Source organism: Brachionichthys hirsutus, chromosome 18 (assembly GCF_040956055.1).
Source record: "Brachionichthys hirsutus isolate HB-005 chromosome 18, CSIRO-AGI_Bhir_v1, whole genome shotgun sequence".
Taxonomy (NCBI): Eukaryota; Metazoa; Chordata; class Actinopteri; order Lophiiformes; family Brachionichthyidae; genus Brachionichthys; species Brachionichthys hirsutus.
Genome location: NC_090914.1, coordinates 10,288,672 through 10,310,121, shown reverse-complemented (window position 1 = coordinate 10,310,121; position 21,450 = coordinate 10,288,672). Strand labels below are relative to the sequence as shown.

Genomic DNA, 21,450 nt, shown 5'->3' with positions numbered 1-21,450 from the left:
GCACTTTGAAAAGGCAAAGAAACACAACGACCTACAAACGGTAGAAGAATGCGTTTGATTAGTGTAAGTTTGCTGTTCGCGTTCTGTCTGAGAGCTACTGTGCTTCTGAGGGGCTAAAAAGGAAAGTGAGAGGCATGGGAAACATGAACGCTGACATTTCTTAATCAAATATGGCAATCGGGGGGGGGAGGGGGGGGCAGCCGACAGCATACCATTTGCAATCCCTTCTAATTCATAATCAAAAACGGAGAAAATGAGGGAGAAACTGCACAAGACCAGGAGGTGGGGGGGGGGACGCAGGTCATTACGTCTCTTTTTACTGGCCAAATGAGAGCGATGTGGAATTAATCAGAGGCCATTAGGCTGTATTTATTCACCGCTGTGGGGGCTCTGTTCCCCCCCGCCGCCGCCCTGGATGGAGAAATGTGATAGGGCTCCATCTCGACCGCTCCGCCGAAAGTCGAGAAGCGGCGCTCCACACTGGTGTTAGCAGGAACGCTAGCCGTGCTCCTGCATCAGGTGAGAATGCTGCAGATGGAGCGATGCTTTTAAATCAGAGCGCCCCCCCCCGCCCCCCCCCCAGTTGCCTCACATCTCTTTCCTAATGTACCACTGCCATTACTCACCTGGTGCTATAATGGGCCCCGGGTCGCTGAAAGCATCTTGACACAAAGTGAGTGTCATTCTAAGAAAATCAGAGCATAGCCTTCCTGAAGGGGGGTTTGGGGGGGGGGGGGGGAGCTTTCAGATGAAACTGTGCTTTTTATGCCTTTAGGTCAGAGACGAGTTTGTGTTTGCAGATTTTCTTTCAATTTTTCAACACAACATGGAAACCAGCACTCTCGTCAAGTGCTGCTTGATGACATAATGTGCATCTGATGCGTTGGGGGGGGGGGGGTTCTGAACACTAAAGGATGATGACCTTTAACCACCTGACCACCATTAAAAGCTCTTTAATGACTCACGCGTGGCGTGTAAAACATTTATAGATGATTTATTCCTAAAGCGCTATGATAAGTCAGTAACAGAACTTGGCCCCGGTTCTTTCTGCCACGCTGCAGCCTTGTTGGGGGGCATTCAGGGCGGGGGGGGGTTCTGGACATTTTGTTGAGCGGCCTCCACGGTGTCGGATCACCACGACCACAGAGGCTCTCGCTGGGCCACGCCGTCCCAGCGAGAGCCTCTTTAAACAACCGATAACGAGACAAAGGAGGCCGTGGCGTCGTTTCTGTGGCCGATATGAGCAAACAGTTAATGGCGTTTACTTGAGATTACCCCAGCTTCAGAGAGAGCGGGGGAGAGAGGGAGGAACAAACGGAAAGCAATTCAACACGTCAGTCTTTCACGCCACGTTGTTGTTTGTCTGTGGGGCCGGGCGGGGCCGGAGCGGAGGAATGCTGTCTTTACAGGTGAATCATTCGCTCGGGGGGGGGGGGGGGCGGAAGGCCTGAGGCAAACCCCGCCTGCATCAGGAAGCGTCACCTGACTCCAACGTGATTGGATGAGACGGCGCTCCTCATCCGGGACTCGATAAGAGATTCTACGAGACTACAAGCTTTTAGATAATAATCGTCATGTTTTGTGATTTGTTTGTTACCCTGATTTTGTGGATTAGCATGTGGGTGGGGGCGGTGAAGGTGAACTGGAGTTTACCCTCCACCTTCCTTCACACAGAGCCCAGGTCTACGTCTGTCTTTGCCGTCGATGCGGCTGCAGCTGCTCTTTTAAAAGCAGATGATTCCTCCCGGAACGTGCAATTTTCTCATTTAGCTCACGAGCGCTCGGCCCGACACCAATTAGCGCTCGGCCCTGACCTCGGATAACGAACGCCGCGCCACGCAGCGTGCCTCAATCGGGCGTTTTCTGTTTTACAGCCGTCAAATCATTGCCATATACATAATTCATACACCTCAGAAGTTTATTATAAGCCCCTCTAACTCTGAGAGTATGATTATATATTCAGGATGGGCTGCCTGTGCTCCATCCATCTGTTAGATGTTTTACAGCCACTGTCATATTATTATGATGAATAAATGAATCCTCCCACTCCTCTCTTTGAGCGCCAAACTCACTGCCTATTTACTAAAACCGGAACAATCAGTTTAAATTCCTGCTGCTTCGCAAAGTATGACCAAAAACGTCTTGAGATGTGCTGCAGACAGAAACAGAAAATCAACTATCGATCACATGACCCTTTAAATCTCAGGTATGCTCCGTGTATATGTTGAGCAGCACAGAAACACATGCCCTCCTTTGTCATGTTATGCAATACCACCTCTCACCATAGGAGGGTGGGGTCATACCAGAGACACTCCTGTCCCCTCAGAATGGAACAGTTTGCAAAATGACCTCACAGTTCCTCCCTAAGCTTGTCCTCTCGTTGCTTCCTTTGACGTGCGCGGTGCACGTCTGCAGGCATCAACGCTTGTTTTGCCATTAACCCCTTGTGCTCGTCCCGTTCTCATGCAGTGGACCCACATTATGTCTGATTAGTTTCCTGATGCAATTACTTTAAAGTGGACGTGTCAACAGGCTGGCGACGTATGCGCGCGTTTACATCGTGTGCATGCATGCATGCATTCGTGCATGTAGTAGCACGTGCATGCGTGCACATGCGTCTCTCCTCCTTGACGTTGTCTGCCCCCCCCCCCCCCCCACCAGGCAGCTCCTGGCCTCCTCCTTCATTGCTAAGGAACCATCCATTCTGTGTGAGTAATCAGAGCTGTGCCTCCAGGAGCCCGGCCAAGCCTCTCATCCTGAGGCTGCTGAAGAGCTGCTTTAATTAACCAGCGTACCACAGATGGGATCAATTCCCCCCCCCCCATCATCTCTGCTGCTTCTTTTCCTGCATCCTTCTCTCCCATACACAAGACCCATAATTGCACTGGAACGGCGCCAGCCGTCGTCGGGGCCCCAGACTGCAGGTTTCCCCCCCACCCCCCGCCCATGGCCTCACCTGCTCAATACCTTATTAGTGTCAGGATCTGGAGAGAGCCATCGTGGATTAACTAGAGAGATGTGAGATTGATTTCTGCCCCAGCACACGGAATTGTTTTCTGCTTGTGTGTCTCTGCAGAGAAGATCAGAAAAGGCTTTTCACTCGACAACCTCTCAGGAACGCACGCGCGTACACGCATCTGACACACATGTTGTGTGTGTGTTGATCCCTCCTATTAATCAGGGTTTGATCATTTGCATCTGGAAGGTGCTCTTCAGCCCCCACCGCTTCCCTTAAAACATGCTCCATGCTACCCAGCGCGCCTCCGTCCACCCTGATCCAATTTGAAAGTCCAATCTCTGCTCCTAATCTGCTGCGGTAACGGTGACAGGAAATGACCCGTTCAGGTACGTGTGTTCACAGGAAGAGGCCTTATTGATTATTTATGGCCGGGGCGTCGCTATGTGTGTCAACGAGGTCTCGCCGATAGTCCGTTGGTCGAGATATTAACATCTGTTTCAGAGAGAGGTGAATTTCTCATCTGGATTGGACGGTGTGTGTGTGTGTGGGGGGGGGGGGGGGCGTCTCCTCAGGATTGTGCAGTAATCACAGGCCTCCGTCTGCATGGCACATCTCAAGAGTGGTGTCAGCTGGGCTCTCTTCTGTTTGCTAATAGCAGGGGGTCAGGCCTCTCCACAAAGAGGTGCGTTTGATCCTCAGGTACGGGACACGGAGGGGGGGGGGGAGAGGTGACACGGTTGAATACTAACAGGGTGAGCTACATGGCCGCTGGTTTTCCATCGAGTGGGTGTGTGTGTGTGTGTGTGTGTGTGTGTGCTGTGGATTTGACAGGATAAAAATCATAGAAATACTGACACGTATTTAAACCCTCCCATGAACCTGTGTAACAGTTCAGACAGTAGTCAACATGGGGGGGGCATGCAAGGCTGCAGTCATTTACTGTGTCCACTATGAGGCGCTAGAGAACACCCACTAGGCTCAACCCCTATTATTAACTGTAGGGAAATGGGCTGCGCATTGTCAGCTGACTATGGGTGAGAGGGCGGGTACACCCCGGACGTGTCACCAGGGCATCGTGGGGCCACACAAAGACAGACACACACCTCAGGACAATTTGGAGCTGCATGTTTTTGGAGGAACTCGGAGTAAACCCAGGCAGACACGGGGAGAACATGCGAACTTCCTGGGAATCGAACCCGGAACCTTCTTGCTTCTTTCTTCAAATACTCCCGACACCCACAGTGGAGATGACGATTATCACAACTTCTGACTCCCGGTTTGGTTAGGGTCATTACTCTTAATGACGTGACATATTCTATTACTTTATTAACACTTTAATGGAAGCATTTTCCATCAACCAATCATGAAACCCATTTAATTTTCCCAAATTCTGACAAAAAAAGACCAATTCTTGACTTATCCATCGATTGGGATGCATCAAAAACGACAATCTTCCAGAAACCAGGATGCCCGGTTGAGACGTCTGACCCCTCGGGTCGGGCCCTGCCAATCGGCAGCAGATAAAACGGGCTATTCTACCCAACCGGGGAACTTCGCCATCAAACGTTCCTCGTGGTCGCGGGACGGCAGGTGCATCGCCTTTGTGTGTTACAGCTGCTGGTTTGTCGGCCGGTGTTTGTGCGTCTGTATAACAGCCATTGTGGCGGCGGTTGCGTTGCAGTTCGCGGGCCCCGGGGCCCAGCTGCCAGAGTGAGGCACAAGAGTCAGACATCATTGTGGTGTGATTTCCTCCTCTCGTTGCAGATGGAGTGTTTTTTGTGAGAGCGAGGGCCGCTGTGATTGCCTCTTCGCCAACGGTGTCAGCCCGGGATAATACTGCCCCCCCCCCCCCCAAGGAACAAAACAGGATCAGCGCAATCCATTTTCTTTTTCTCTACCAAAATGAAATAATTTCAAAAGAGACCATCCTCGGTTGCCTCCCGAAGCCCCAGGAAGAATCTAAAGGCCACCATTACGGCAGAAACGGTGTCCCGCCATTACCTTTGCTCTGCCAAACGCTCGCCGGGCTCTGAATAGCAATGACGCTGGATTGAGAAGCGAAGCTAGCAATCGCACAAAACGCCGTTTCACGCACGCAGACTACAGATGAGACACTCGGATCCTTAAATGTAAAACACGGTGCTTCTACAGTCCATACATTTACAGATCTATGGCAGCCCTGCCCTTTTACCATCCCGATGATACTTCAGCGAAGTGTGACGGCTGAGAGAGGGCGGTAGCCGGGGGGGTTGAGAGCATCTTATGGGGGGGGGGGGAGGGGCTGAGAGTGTTGTTGTGATGCCGCCTGACTCCATAGTCTTCTCTTACCGTTCCTGTCGCACCGCCGGTCGGGTCGCGTCGTCAGCCACCTGCTGATGAATACCGACGCAGCGGCGTGAAGGGGCTCGCCGTTTAATAAACGGGGACAGAGGCGGAGAGACTTCTCTGAGGTTGTCTCGGTGTGAAGAAGGTGACAACACTTATGCCTGCAGCCCCCCCACAGAGAAATAACCCCAGAAGCCGGAATGCCACGTGTCGGGAGCGGCGCTATGCACAGGTGCTCGACGCTCTGTTAGCGTACGGTGTGAATGAATGAAGGGTGATTGAGTGCAGGACTCCACGCCACCTCTATACCGCCGGCGTGATGGGGGGGGAGGGGGCTCTGGAGGACTAAAGGACATGAAGGGAAGTGTCCAGTAGGGGGTCCGCGGGAGGGTGAGGGAGGGCCAAAGCGTGAGGGCTAAGTGTCTCATCAGCATCCAGCTCAGGTGCTGCCAGAGCCCACGCGCTGACGATGCACTGACTTGATTGTAATTGCCTGAATTCAGCTCCCGTTGCTCCCTCCCTCCGGTATCACCGGTGCAGCGGGGGCCACAGAGCAGCTGACTGCCTTCCCTGCAAGCCTCCATGCTGCAGGGGGGGGGGGGGGGGGACGTCTATGAAGCTGCCTGCTTTCTGGAGGCGGGTGTCACAGGTGTGCGCACCCCACCCCTACCCCTCCATCCATCCGCTGGGTGATTTTTGAGCATGAAACAAGCGTGTCCTGACAGTGATGGCATGAGAGGCCTTTTCTGTTTTAAAAGGAAAGCAGAAATGAGGAGCCAGTTTTCTCCTCAGCCCCCCCCCCCCCCCCCCCCCCACGCTGCTGGAAAGTCAGTTGAGTTTCTGAGTCTACCAGGGTTCTGCTGAAGGCCCAGAGAGGACTGGGTTTAGAGAAACCGAGGAGGTGCTCTTTTAGTGCCGCCGTTTGTCTTCCATCTGTCCTGAGGCCACTTCACAAAGCTCTACAACACATGCTGTGATTATCATGCAAAGGTTATTCATGAAACTTTACGTTTAAATGTGTCCCAGAGTTTACAGAACCCTGCAAAAATAAGCCCAACAACCAATAACCGGCGGGCCCTGTGTTTACCGTGTCCACTTCCGAGCCGGACAACTTGATTGCTTCGTATCTACAGTCGTTTTATTTGATCCGCAGCGGTGACAATCATCAACATGGTGCAATTATGTTCATATCCCGCCCAAAAAACCCTCAATGCCAGGAATAAGTGAAAAACAACTTTACAGCAAGAGCATTTGAGCTCTCTGAACAAATGCACATGATTTTCACTATAGTGCATTAAAGCTCGCTTCTCTGCTGAAAATTATGACCCCCCCCCCAAAAAAAAACCAACAACATTTTCTCACTGGGTGATTTAGGTTTCGCAATCATCTAGCGGGGTTAACTTAAAGAAGTTAGCCTCCTCATTCTCTGATAACAGGCCTGTCTGTAATGAAGAACAGGCTTGTTGCCAACAGGTGGTCTCTTTAAAAGCGCCACAGCACTCAGGATGAGGATAAAAACCGCCCTGGCAAAATGTGTCAGAATCTAATGTTCTGCACAGTGAAAAGCCTGTTTTCTGTCTTTTGTTCCCGGCTGGAGATTTAGCCTTGTTCCTCATTGTTCGGGGGCACAAACGAGCAACAGCCTTTTTTGACACGGAGCCACAGATGAATAAAGACTGGAGCTGACTAGTCACAGGAATAGAGCTTTCTTTTCTGGCCCGGCTTGGGAGCCCATTAAGAGTTTTTGAGATATGAATGGATATGAATCCTCTCCTTCGACCTCACCGAAAAATACAAGCGGACCCAACAGAAGAGGAGGAACACCTCTGTGTCCTTTTAGCGAGGTTCCCAAGAACATAACAAGGAATCAGTCAGAGGCAGGAGTGATTGGCAGGCAGGAATTACACCGAGTCAATGAGGAAGTGGCTCTTTGTTCGTTTGAAAGGGGGTACACTATGCCCACCCAACCTCAGAGCGCTAAGCGCTAACACTAGCGTTGACATATTGACTTTAAATTCTTGACATGAGCTGCAGCAAATGAGCGAGGTAATTATAAGTAACATTATTCTGTGGGTCTGGCGTGTAAGACATTCGAGAACGCTGATTATTATTCTATTGCATGCTTTTCCCCCAGTCCTGCTAATCCAAATGGGAAATGCATCAAACGGCGTGGATTGATCAGTGGCGGTGGTTTCATTTTGGTAGCGAAACTATTTTCACAAAAAGCAAACAAAAACATGAAAAATTGCTCCTGTCAGAGAAAACATGAAGCCGAAGAGGTTAACCCCGCCCCTCTCTGAGGTCACGGCTGAGTGGACTTTTTGATACGTAGACTGGGTTTCATGAAGTTTGGGGTCATTTTGGCTGGTTTCATGTTTATATAGTGGGTGTGTTTCAGAGGAATGTTGACAGAGTGGTGACATCATTGTTAGACTGATGACATCATTGTTAGCGGAGGGGGAGGTGGAAAATATTCTAAAAATGCTCATCTGAAAGCTAATGGGCTATTTTTCATGCCTGAAACTACTACATAGTAGTAGCCGTAGCGGTAGCACTACTGTAATGTGTTTTACACAATATTCCGGTTTTCCGGCGCTGGATAAGTCTCCTGCAATAAAACGGACGTGATAAAGATAATGAGATATTTAGTGCGGCCGCTTCATGCGAGCCAGCGTGCCGGGGCTCAACGGGCAGATGATGGGCGCATCCCGGCAAACGCAGCCCCCCAGAACCTCACCTTTTGTGCAGCTCTGTAATCCGTTTGTTACACTCAGACCAATTTATCCTCATTAACCCTCATAAGTGGTCTGTGTCTGAGACAAAAGCTCCTGGGGAACAATGACAACCCCCCACATCCGTCCACAGCTCAAGTGCCCCCCCCCCAACCCCTCTCTTCCCGGCTCATTGTGGCCCCTCGTTGGCCAGAAGGTTCCAGTCTATAAGCAGGAGACGGACAGAGCGAGGTACAGCTGAAAGAAGGGGTGATGAAAAAGAACCCCCCCCGCCCCCTTTTCCAGGTGAACAATAAAATATCTTCGTCGTGTCACTCCATCAATCAACTGTGAGACGAACCTGGACGTGACAGAAAGAGGAAGTTACAGTCGTTTCTAAAGGCCTGCCAAGGTTTCCGTCCGTCACTCCTGTTGAGGCATTAATGGAAAGAGTCTGTCATTGAGGAGAAAAAGTTTGAAGGTTTTTGTTCAGCCAGCTGTGAGCGGCGAGGGCTGGGCTGTAAAGCAGCTTTTAAATAGAACCGATAATCCCTAATAATAATCGTGTAGCTCTCAAACAGACACTCCAGGCAAACAAGGTCATTTTAATATTCCTCTCAGAGGAAGTGAAGCGTTTACACTCGAGAAGTTGGTGTTTTTACCTCCACCAAGGCTTTCCTTTATTATTTCATGTGCCTTTGTTTTTTTTTTTTGATGGATTTTCATGGAACTTGGTAGAAGGATTAAAAATATTTAACCCTACTTCGTCTAACTCTTTCCACACACCTTCAACTAATTTGTACAAAGACATGAAAGTTTTTCGACTTTGTAAACGTTCTTTGAGTTGGGGTTTTAATCCCACACAGATGATTTGCCTGACAGACTGATATGAAATTGAACTTGCCTCCTTCTTCTTCAAATGTTTTTCTGAATGGAATCTTTTCCTGTGATGCTCCACTTACAACCGGTAAGTATTTTTTTTAAACATATTTCAGCCTGTATTTGTTAAGGTCACTGTCATTGTGTTACAGTCACACTCTCACCTAAGTGTGAGTTAACAGGAACTAAACGAAACCCCTCCGGCGCCGGTTTGTTGGATGTTTTCCAAACAGAGTTCAGTAATCAGGTCATTTGTTCCATTAGAGGTGATCATCATCTCGCAGCAGTCAGCCAATCAGGTGTTCGCTCTAGCGTGCATGCACACACGCACACACACCCCTCAGCATTAGGCGTTCAGATTCTAAATATACAATCATTAATTCATTGATTTAATAATGCGTTATCTATTCCAGATCATTCTCAGATAACTTACTTCTTCAAAAAAGTCATCTTTGACAATTTGATGCAAGCAAAAATGACCATTTTCTACCAGCACGAGTTTGGTTGTCCAGCAGTTTAAATAACGAGTCAGAGTAGATGGAAAAAACAACTACTTTATTTACAGAGGAAATAAACAGTCTTTGTTAACTGGGAGCACTGGCTTGTAGGGGTTTCTTTCTTCTTATTTTTTACAGCGGGCAGTCAGCTCCATATCCAGGACCGAACTCATGAACCCTCTTCAGAAGCGCTGCCTTCACTGCGCTGATCTTCTGGTCCAGGTCCGTCAGGCTGCAGGCCTGCAGGACAAACCGGAGAAAACCACGCATCAGGCCAGGACGACAGGAAAACTACTAACTAGGACTAACTAACCAGCAGCTACCGACCTGAGAGACGGACGTCTTGGGTCGCTTGTGCAGGTGACTCTACAGAAAACACACAGGAACACAATGAGAAACATTACCGGTAGTTTAACCCTCGTGTCTGATTATAGACACCAGATTAGCAGGTTAGCATTACAGTAGCACAGGAGGCATGATGGGAAATAACGCGGGAGAGCATTTTAGCAGCCAATTAGCCACTGGTAGCTTCTTAAACCCGTTCTTTTACTTGTGCTTTGTCTTTATTTGGACGAGTTTAAAAGCTCGTTCATATTTAACTGTAAAAAAATAGAGGAATTGTTTATTTCTGCATAATTTGTTAAAGAGCCTCTCTTGCTGTTCAGGGTTAAATGTTCGTGAAAAGCCAACTGTGTGTGCAGCTCTTCAGAAAACCCCAAAATACAGTATTTGGTGAAAAAAGTGGTACTCCGAGTATAAAAGGCTCCGTTGGTTTATTCAGACACTCGACATCTCTGCTAGCGCAGCATGCAGAGTCAAAGGCAGATGGAGAGCAGCATGCGGTGGAGAGACATGCAGCATCTGAAGCACTCACTCAGACGAGTGAACAAACGCCGGACAGAATGCTTCAGGACGGGAGATCAGAGTCTGTGCGGCGCCGCCGGGTGAAGCTTCCCTTTAGAGAGCAGCTCGCCAAAAACTAGTCATTGCCGTTGAATTTAAAGCTGCATGTTAAGACTCAAAATGAAAGTGAATCGTGTTGAGGGACAAAATTCCATCAAAATCCAGCAAGTAAATTTCAATTTGAGATTTGCAGGCAGAAAAATAATATTATAAACTCTTATTTTTTTTAAGGCTGTGAAAACAAATCTTAGTAAAACATTTTAGATGCGAGTCTCTTTCATGTATGGTCCTGGACCGGATCCATATCGGATTCATGTGGCCTGAATGAAGACGGGTCAGGTTTAATTTGTCCCTGCAGATAAACCTGTGCTGCGCGCAGTCACCCCCCACCCAGGAGGTCGTTCATCTGATCACAAAAAGCTGCCGGACTCACCGTGGACTGAAAGTACTCCGGCGAGAGTCCCTCCAACTCTAGGATCCGATCCTCCAGCTTCTTCAGTCTCTGGTAGACGCCCAACGGAACTGGACCAACTGACGTGTAAGACATTTATTGTACAGCGATTATTTTTGAGTGGAAAATTCAGCAGATGTAATGAAAGCATGAATCGCAGATTTACACAGATCAATCAACCCGATTTTTATAAAATAAAGCATCTCAGACAAGGGACAGAGAGAGAGGAATCTATTCACAGATCTGGGATCAGCTGGAGAAACTATTTAACTAACGAGGAGAATCTAAAGTCTTCATGCAGGTTCAGCTCTCCAGCGTCCAGTAGCTATGAACGTCCACAGTGACCTGTCTCTGTCTCGGTCTCGGCCTCTGTCTCGGCCTCTGACCTGCTGGGACTCTCAGATGCGTCTCGATGTTCTGAAGTCGTTCTTCCACGGCTGCATTTCCGCAGTCTCTGGCCGTCGGGACCTTCTGCTGCTCCCCCGCGGCTCCCTGGCCTCCACCGCGGGTCTGGGGTCCGTAGGTGTTGACCGCCCGCGTAACTGTCAGCCAAAACACACCAGCGATAAAGCCCTGTTAACCAGAGACTAGTCAGCAGTAGTTTAACAGAGGCCATGAATAAACTGAAGGAGCGTAGATTATTCTTTTTACCACTTCTATGTTTATGATTTCTGTCATTACAGCCGTAACGACTGATTTAATTACACTAATGATAGAAAAACAACATTTCTTATCAAGCCTCATTTTTCAAAATGGTGTGTAATTTTGGAAAATACCTGAAATGTCACATTGACATTTGAGGAAGATTTATTTTCTTACCTTTCACGTGGCTCTTGAAGCCTGGATACGGGGTGAAGACGGCGTCTGTCCGGGCGCAGCTGTCTTCTGCAGGAGAGATCTTGAACTGTATTTAGAATGCCATTTTAAAGTGACATACATACAGTTTACACATCATTAGCGTGTCTGGTTTCTATAATTGGAGTCTCGCACCGGCTCTGAATTTGAACAAGGCCCTCCTCCGTCTTGTTTCTCTGGCCTGAGCTGCTGGTGTTTCTGCTGGGGGGGGGGGTGTTAGCTACTTCAGCCCCACTCCTGGAGCAGTTCAGCCTGACCTCTCGCCTCTGGAAATCAGCTCTCTCCCAAACATTGGCAATCTGTGCAGAATCCCTCTCCACCCTGCTCCCACCGGTTTCCCCCCATCCTCACCCTGATTGCAGTCAATCACGTTGCAAAACTCGCGCACATTGTTTTCATTGATCTCCATCTGCTTGCGTTCCATAAATGCAGATATTCGTCGCTCAATCTGTGGTCAAAAGAAAGACACAGATAATAATGTACCATGCAGTGTTTTTTTTTTATTACATTCAGGAAAGTCTCATGCAGCAATTTACATCCCATAGAATATCAAATGTAGAAGGAAATTAGCCAAAACAGTAGGAGCGCTCGCCATCATGGCGTGATGGAATACGAACACCGTTTGCTTGTCAACCAAAATAAATGCACAACAGAATGAAGCCTCTTGCCCTTCATCCACATGCAATCTCAGCGTAATGAGCTTCCACTTCATAATCCAACAAGGACCTGGGCCGCTCTCAAAGCCCTCCAGCAATGTGGTTTGTTCTACCCGACCACGGCGCTGAAGAACCCCTTATTCTCTGCTGAATTTATCAGATCTCCATCACGCATCGCTTCGCGGCACCACATCCTTGGAAGCAATTACTTATGATTATTCATTTATTTTGACGGAGTAAAGAGGGCTCAAGCCCGTCACCGCTGACAGGTCTGCGGGCTGAGACCAACCTCTGACTTCCTGGCACGGATCTGAACCGTGACGTCATCGTCATCCGTCTCTGCCGCCCCCGCCGAGCAGGGAGGAGGGCGCTCTGTGAGAGACGATGAGGCGACAGCGTCTTCTGTTGTGTTGTGTTGCGCAGATGATGTAGAAGCATCGGATGCCACAAGAGTGCCGAAGCTTTCTGAAACAGCCTTTGTCAAAAAGAGATGACTGAAAAGGTCAAATAATGTTTTTAAAATTAAATTACCGTACAGAGAAAATTAGATTAAACACGTTTTGACATGATTAAATGGCTATCCAGTCAAACATGTTTCTGCAAACCTTCAAATGATTGCGCCGATGTTCATCATCAGCATCACCTCACCTGTAATTTACTGATATGTGCCTGCAAACAGCTGCACAGGTGATAATCCGGAGAGGGTGAAACGTCCAAAGCATCGAGGTTGACTTCTATTCTCAGGACAGCATTGCTTAACTTGAGCTGAATAAAAAAAAAAAACACAGAAAAATTACAATCACCTTACATCACATGTATACGTAAAAAAATTACTTTCCAGTTTGCTCAGTTCAAAGGAATAAACATGTTTCTGAACAAATTTAAAACAAGCATGACACTAAATAACATAAAATGTCACAAGTATGCGATTATAGTTTATTATCCAGATTAATAGTGAAACAGGCGTTTCTTCTTTTTTGGACTGGATCAACTTTTGCAGCCAAGAAGAAAAAAATTCGGATTGGATTAAAGCATTTCAGATTTATTTAATCAATTTAAAACCTCGTATGTTTACGACTGACATTGTCCTCATTGCTGACAGAAGACTGATGTCAAACAAATTCTGATCCGACCCTTCTTCACGCTGGCATCAACATCAGCAGAAATCAGATACGATCCGGGATCATGTGTGAAAGAGCCTCAAACAGGCTGAAAGAGCCTTAACATATTAAGAATAATAATCAAACTTCAGCCACATTTTCGTGCAATATGAATATGTATTAAATATAATGTATTACAGCGACTATTAACCATATATGTAATGGAGATTAAATAAACATACTCTAAGATTGTTTTCCACAACCTCAACAAAATCACGAGGACAGGACAGAAATGCAACATTATCACGGAAATTATTCAGAGATTTGTAGAATGGACAGAGAGGAACCACAGCCCTGCTACGCCGGCATGCTAAAAACATTAGCATGCAGCTAGCTACCGACTCGAGCTCAACCAGGCGCTGTTTGGGGATAAATGGTTCGACGAGCCAACAGTTTGGACCAACCTCTTTGCCGAAGTCTGCGAGCAGCTTCAGAATCTCACTCACACGGTCCCTGTAGCCGGACACGTCGGCGGGTTCATCCGGAGGAGCGCGTCTCGCTGCAGACTTCTTTGTCTCCGCCATGACTGACTGGCTGCGCCGCCATTACTGCCCGCTGATTGGTTGAAACGAGGCAGCGCGTGCGGAGGGCGGAGATGAGCGCAAGGCTGCGCGCGCATGCGCCATCAGTTCAGGGAGCGCAACATCTTTACTGCTTTTTATTTGACTCTGTCAACTGTTTATTCTTTATTTTTCAGCTAGATATAAAAGTTCCATTGCCGTTTATATTTTTTAGAAAGTATTTCGTAATTAGTTTCTCCTCCCTCTTGTTCCGCTGAAGAACGTTGACCCTGCAGCCGGGCAGGCACCGGGATGGTGAACCTGCTACAATGGAGTATTTCTCTGAGCTGAGTGACTGTGGGAAAATCTCTCTCCTCTATTCAGACATTTTCTTCTTCTTCTTTTCATATAATGGCCAGAGAGACTGATGAAGGCAACAACAGAAAAAAATAACAATTAGAGGCAATGAGAAAGCTCCACCACTCAGAGCTCCATTATGTTCTGTAGAAGGGTTAATCATTTTAGGAAGGGTCTGAAGACAAGCCTTTTTATTTTCATTCGTCTCTGGAAGATTTTTTTTTCCCCCACCTGAAACAGGAACTGTAACACTTGACATGGTCTGACACGCTGAGCTGAATGTTCCCACCCAGCAAGAAGCACAAAAAAACCTGCTCATTTAATTTGTGTCGCTGCAAACCGAAAGAAGCAAGAGGTTTGTCAGATTCTTCAAAACGAATTTGAGTTTTACTCCATAAAATATAAAAAGAGGGATGCCTTTAAATTACTACACTCTAATACATCATCTAATTCATTTGTACTTTAAGATACACAAATTTAAAGTTAATTATGCTGAATAACGCTATCCTATCCTGTCTGTCAATATTTAATACCATGCACAAGCAGGATTACAGTCACTCTTTACTACTGGAAAAGACCGATTGCCAGAAATGGTCATTTTAAATGAAACAATACACTTTTAAATCAATTCAAACAAGTGTCTTAATAACTTTTAGTACACAATAAGTGTTTACAATTATGTATCTATTTAGCATTCATATGAAATTATGTTATTTTAAAATGTCTTTAAATGTTGGTCAATATATGAAATGATGTAATAGAATGATTGATTTTGCTTCCTTTTCTAAAGCTAATTTAAATGTAAAAATACATTGTAGCCTCAAAGCTAAAAGTGTTAGCATGCACCACATCTGCCGGAGGTGCACAATCTGAAACGCGGGTTCCAACACCAGCTCACATGGCATTTATAATCCGGATCACTCTCAGAATTTAGCAGGATCCAAATTAGACAAAGAACCATCATCGGATTCTTTTTCAAGATGCATCCAGCAGTTTTTCTGTAATCCATGAAACAAAGTCAAAAAAAGAACCTCCCTGGGGGAGGAAATAAAAATCTGGTTTCTTAGAAGGTGACATTTATTAACTACCTGTAAATGTTAAATAGGAGCCAGGATGCCTTGCGAAAGCCCAAGGTTTTCCTCTTGGGTTCATTAGGATGCAGTCTGCAGCAAGCTGGAGAGAGAGCGTGGGGAGGGATTGTTGCTGCCTCTCACTTCAGCCACCTGAGGAAACAGGAAAGGTCTGCTTTAGAGCCCGTTGAAGGCCAGACGGAGGTCAGGAGAAAGGCGGGGCACAATGTGGAGAGAGGAGGTGAGGGGATGGGGGTTTTGTCTCCTTTGCCTTTGGGATTAAAGCCTGCATTCATCTCCTGTGGACGAGTCGCTGCAGCGGAGCTTATTTGATTATAGCAAACAATTAACAGCATCACTTACTGTCAAATACACATTTACCATGAAAGCATCACCTTGGATAAAACAGGCAACTTTTTACACGAGTCACCTGATAGCCAATCGCAAACATCACATTAGTGTGAGACTCCTTGTGTTGTGCACCTGTGGGCGGGGCTGAAGGCACAACTGTGAATGGTAACTAATAAAAACCAATGGGTGCCTAAAGCTTAAGCGAAAGGTGAGATTATTTAGACTTTTATGCACAAAAATAACATTCATGTTTTAAGATCAACCAACATCCCAATGTGAAGAGATGCTAGCTAGCATGGCTAAAAACACAAGATGGAGCCAACAGGGTGAGGTAGCGTGATTAAGCATGTATTTAATATTGTTAGAATAAGAAAAGGCCAGATATTTGTTGGAATTTAAGTATTTATCATGGTCTCCTCATTAGTCCCAGTGTCCTGCAAACACTCCCTGCTTTATCCCCACCTCCTCATCTCATGACACCACCCCCGCCCCCCCACCTCCAGCCGGCTGCACCTGTCACCTGCGGCCACTCCTGCATTCAGGATCAATTTACATAACCTCATTTAGCAGTTCACAAATCAGAGCCATTAAGAGCTCCTAACAGGAACCGAGGGTTCTAATTTAGCTTTCCTTTCACAGTGGGAAAATTGTTCAGTTCAAGCCTGCAAATAAAGATTCAGGTTTTGGCTTTGATTGTTGATTGTGATGGTAAACGTACAGATGATTAGAACACATTTTACACCCTGTATTGATTTCCTGCCAAAACACAGCGGGCACTGGTCCTGCACTGGGAAACCACTGGAGGAGGTGAGCGGAGCTGGAGTTTATATTATATTATCTGGAATAAAACAGTAGCACTGTGACGTAAAGATCTAATAATTATTCATTGTTGGCATTTGTGCCTCTTTAAAAAATAAAATAAAAATCAATCTATTGAATCAAATGACTTCAGAGCTTCAGTGCAGCATTCTTTAGCCGCTGCACATTTGAAGGATGTTGCTGCAGAATTATATGCTATAATTTACATTTCTGTGGAGATGTAACAGTAGGAAAAAAAAACCCCAATTCAGGATGAATGGAAGTTGAGTTGAAACATTATTTCCAGTCTGCTGTCAACTGGGTAAAGATGGGCTCCTGGAATAAAGAGGCTGATTCAAATGTTCCACTTGTTAAACACTAAAACTCGGCGCCTCGGTATTGTGAACGAGGGCAGTTTTGGTGGAAGTGTGCCTTAATTAATCAACAAATCATCCCTCTTCTCCTGACGTGCAGACGCATATGTTTGTACTTCAGCCTGTAGGATAAGGAGGACGCTCGGCACGAGATGCAACCAGCTGCCTACAGATTTGGTCTGCTGCAAAATGCCATTGCATAACAGCAGTCAAGAGGAGGCAGATGAGAGCGGCGATAGCACAGCGCTAACAAGGTTCCCGCGCTGAATGACCCAGGCGTGTTGCATTCACTGTATATTTATATAACAGCTTTGGGGTCAAACACAGAAATGTTCCTGAGGCAGGATGAGTAAAGTGTCCCCGTCCAGCTTCAGGTCCCGGCTTGTTTTAGCTGTTTCACTTGAGAATAATTTATTACAAGTGTGCAGCACAGGTCTGTGTGGGGGTTGGGATTGAGCAGAATGGTGCTTGAAAATGCTATAGCAACCAACAAGAGGTTGTGGGCCTTTGGTGAAAGCAACTATTTAAAAAGAGAGTTGGCATACTGATCGTGATGGGAGAGCATTTTAACAAAACCCTGCTTAAGCCGCAGAGTTTCTCTGCAGGTTTATGACAAAAAGCTGTCAAATGTTGTTGTTGTTTTTTATTCTATGAATGCTTTTAGGTTGTTTGGAATGAATTTTGTTCCTGCGATCCTGAAGCTGGAAGATAAACATTAAAACCAGTTTCTGCATCGTTCACTCTGTTTAAAATTCGTGACCTCATGTTGCTTTTGGACGTCAGCCAATCAGAGGGTATTATATTATCATTGTAATATAAAACCAACATGTTATATTGATTTAATGACACGTTTTCTAAGTACACTTGTGATTGCATTCTTTTCGTTCTTTTGCTTTTTAACTGAAAAAACATGATTTGATGTGATTGATCTGGCTCTGACGTCCTGAGTGGGGAGTGGAACTCTTCTTCTGCAGATCAGGCTATTTTGCCGGCCAGTCTGAGATGCAGACCCGGGTTCAGCAGATGCTCACTGAACTCATCTTCCTCCTAAAGCCTCCCACTGACTCAGATTAAACCGCTTAAAAAAGGGGGGGAGAGTTTGGACTCCGGCCAGTTCATCACTCCTTAAAAAAGGGCCGCTGAGGAGACAACTGTTGTTGTTGTGCAGCCCAGACAAATTACTTTTAATGAACATGTAATTAATGGAAATAGACTCCACGCTTTCAAAGCAAACAATGATTCCAATTGATTTGCATTTTCCCTTTTTGGATGCTTCGATTCCGCTTTGTCCGGCATCTCTATTGATTAGACGCTCCGCGTATCGCTCCGCATGTGTTTTCCTTCATTAGCAGATAACGGGTTCCTGACTACTCCCGTCCCAGGGTTTAATGTTGCTTAATGTCTACTTTGTTCCCGTGTCATGTTGAAGGGCAGCGGGGATAATGAGAGAGTGGGTGGGCCCCGCAGGAAGGCAATGGTGTTCAGGAGGCCGGTTGCAAAGGGGATCAGTGGAGAGGTTAGAAAAGCAGATCCTTTTTGGGGCTGAGACTCAGCATGAGTTCAATTCTCACTCAATGTTTTCTGCTAAACTGCCATTTCACCAGTAACTCCTGATTTTATTGAGCTGCTGATGTCCCTGAGATCTAAACCGGGGGGGGACTCAGATGCACCTACTTGTGTCTTTGGTGGTATCTAGGAGCGTAAACGTGCCTTTGATAGGACGTAAAGACTCATTCTGAAGATTTGCTAGCCTAGCGGAATTGCACACGACATCTAACCTAAAAAGAAAGCGTCGTGAACAGAATTGCATGTTAGCTAATTGTTAATTTAAGCAACTCGCAGTGACTAATTATGTCAGCACAGCCAAGCCATTTGGATGATGGACCAGCCACCTGCCTGACGGCGCTGCCAGGGCAAACTATGTAATTACTGAACAGCAGCGGGGCAATTTTTGACTGTCGTCCCTTTTGTGTCACATGAATTCCTTATAATGACATATTTCATTAGAGGGGCAAATATCACCCCTCCTCGTGGGCGGGGAACAAAAGTCTCAACAGGTCCTAATACCAGACCGATTTACATCCACCTCCAGCCCCCGGTTGGGTGACGCTGCCGTTCATCTTCGCTGAGTTAAATGACTTTGTGTGTTTTCTCAGCTCATGCGATGCTGCTCAGGTTCAAATGGAGCTTTTCTTAAAGTGAATGAGGCCTGAACTCATTAAGCTGTCACTTGTCAGGATCCTCATCAGAGCAGCATTCATGGGCTTTAAACAGAACCAGTGGGTGAGTATTTCATTTGGTTTCCTTTGGTTTCAGCTGCTGAGTTTTTGCACCACTGTCTATTTATTATAGTGAATAACTTGAATCACAAATGACACAGTAGAATAAGCAAGTCCACTATTTGCACCTCTCATTTTGATTTCATTGCCTCTACCAGGTAGTTGTTTGGTTGAGCAGACAGTTGGTTTATTGGTTGAATGGATGGTCAAATGTTAGTTTCTTAGTTCCATTATTTTTTAAAGCCGGATCTTCAGTTCAATTTGCAAAGGATCCTGATGCCAGTATTTTTACATTGACTCTTTTCTGGCTCCAGACTTCCATTATTTTACGACCTGCACCTTTCACACATCAGAATATTCCATTTTAGTGACTTCAGAATGTTTCTCTACCCAACATCAGTGTGGCGGGCCTATTTCAGAATCCATCAGTGGGTTGAGACGAGCTGAGTTCATTTTACCGTGGCTTCAGGTCATGTCTTTTGTCAGACTACGTGAGCAGCGGGACCCGGGTTGGTCCGGAGGGTCTGCTGTTAACGGGGTTAGTGATGGCTCGCTGCTTTCCAAAGGACTCCTGCTGCTACTGTAAAAACACACAACTGCCGGTGTAATTGGCATGTGTTAACGGGCGCGTGTGCACACAGACACACAATCTTTCAAGGAGTTTATATTATTGATAACAATTTGAACTGGTAACATCGCATAAAATACCTAAGCCACACCTCCTGTTAAGTCAACCAATCACATGTTGAGAAGCTGACTTAAAGCTCTCACATAAAAGCTCATATACTCTTCTGTTCTGGTCAGAATAATAGCTGCAGATTCAGTCTTTCTGTCTGTCTTTTCACTATGACTTATACTCTATGCCGACGATACTCTACATAAAGTGTGAATCTCTTCATGCTGATGGAATCAACATCTAAATCCCATAAAGATAACACGTAAGATCAAAACTTAAACACCAGCAACATAGTTTTTGTTATCATCAGTGGCCACTGGTTTATTTGTTTGTTTGATGTCTTTTTAAAAAAAAGAAGTTTGAATATACGTTGGATATGCTTTGTTCCACTGCTGTTCCAATGCTTTTTAATTTACCTTTATTTTTTTACACTTTGCCTTCAGATCAAATGAATTTGACTTAGTTGCTCTTTCCTGTTTGTTTTTGTGATTGTAAAGACAAATTGCCATTAAATAATCAACCTCGGCTGATAAATGACCAGACGAAGGCTGCCCGAGCGTCCATGAGGAAGAAATCCATGCTGCCTTAACGTCTGCCACGTTGAACTGACAAAAACATCTTTTTACAGGTTTTCTGACCTTCCTTTGGGGGCTAAGCATCGAGTTCATTGTTAAGAGCTGAATTGATAAATCCTGTGATGTGTGCCCGTTCCCCTGCTTCATGCAGCATCCATCCATCCATCCATGGATGGATGGATTAATAGCTATTAAAATAAAGATAAAATGCAGCGAAGCCAAATGAACACCAAAGGCATATAAAATGTGTTTTGTCCACCAGACGCAGGAGAGAGAATGGACTCCACTCAATGAGCTCTGAAAGCTGCATTTCATGCCTGCAACAATTACACTGAAAGGTCAAGTATTACAGCATCTTGTTCTCCGCTTTGCATGTAAAATATTTCTGTTCACAAATGACCCCTTCTCTGCACCTTTTTGAACAATGCCTTCAAGAAGCAGATAAATGGAGCAAAATTAAAGATTTTTGCTACTAGGTGACAATAACATTTACCAAAAGGGGTAATTGCGGTTGCCTTGTTATTGTCCTATTTGTGCATAAATGCTTTGGCCTGCTGAAGCCAAATATTCAGGAACTCAGGAAGGCTTTAAAAGATGAAATATTATTTATTATGGCAACTAAACAAATTATTATGAGGATGCTTGTGTATATTCTATATTCTATACGCAGACTTATATTTATATAGTCAGCACCAAATCCTCTTTTTACAGAAAAATACAAATTATCATATTGCTTTAAAAATACAACTAAATTCACCGTTAACAGTTTTCTTTTCATAATATTTGTTGACAACAGTTTGAATGTAACTCATTTAAAGTTTATCACTTACTTCAGATTTTAATAGTCAAACGTTTTCTGAATTATTTAGTCTGATTTGTTTCAGAGAAAGAAAGCAGTTTGAGGCAGAACAGAGATATTAATTTGAAAGAGATTCAGTGTTTACTGAAATGATGTCATCAATTATTTTTTCAGCCTGAAAGAGGGAATGCAAAACTCAAATCCTAACTTCAGCTTCAACAGAACAGAAAAGAACTCTCAGGTGGGTTTATATTTTGATGATTATATAATTTTAA

General features: G+C 45.6%; 1 protein-coding gene across 3 annotated transcripts; it reads right to left on the bottom strand.

The window, feature by feature from the left end:
- Positions 1-9,443: 9,443 nt before the first annotated feature.
- On the bottom strand, positions 9,444-13,921 carry mbip (MAP3K12 binding inhibitory protein 1). Of its 3 annotated transcripts, none has more exons than XM_068751999.1 (9): positions 13,801-13,921; positions 12,885-13,001; positions 12,526-12,711; positions 11,932-12,028; positions 11,545-11,623; positions 11,112-11,267; positions 10,708-10,805; positions 9,699-9,737; positions 9,444-9,611 (listed from the first exon to the last, which is right to left on the bottom strand). In XM_068751999.1, exons 1-9 carry the CDS (start codon positions 13,918-13,920, stop codon positions 9,541-9,543), a joined length of 963 nt encoding a protein of 320 aa, XP_068608100.1. In that variant the 5' UTR covers position 13,921; the 3' UTR covers positions 9,444-9,540. The 3 variants fall into 3 exon arrangements, with proteins under 3 accessions (XP_068608100.1, XP_068608099.1, XP_068608098.1); XM_068751998.1 differs by having other exon boundaries at positions 11,112-11,298; positions 11,545-11,610; XM_068751997.1 differs by having other exon boundaries at positions 11,545-11,610.
- Positions 13,922-21,450: the final 7,529 nt, after the last annotated feature.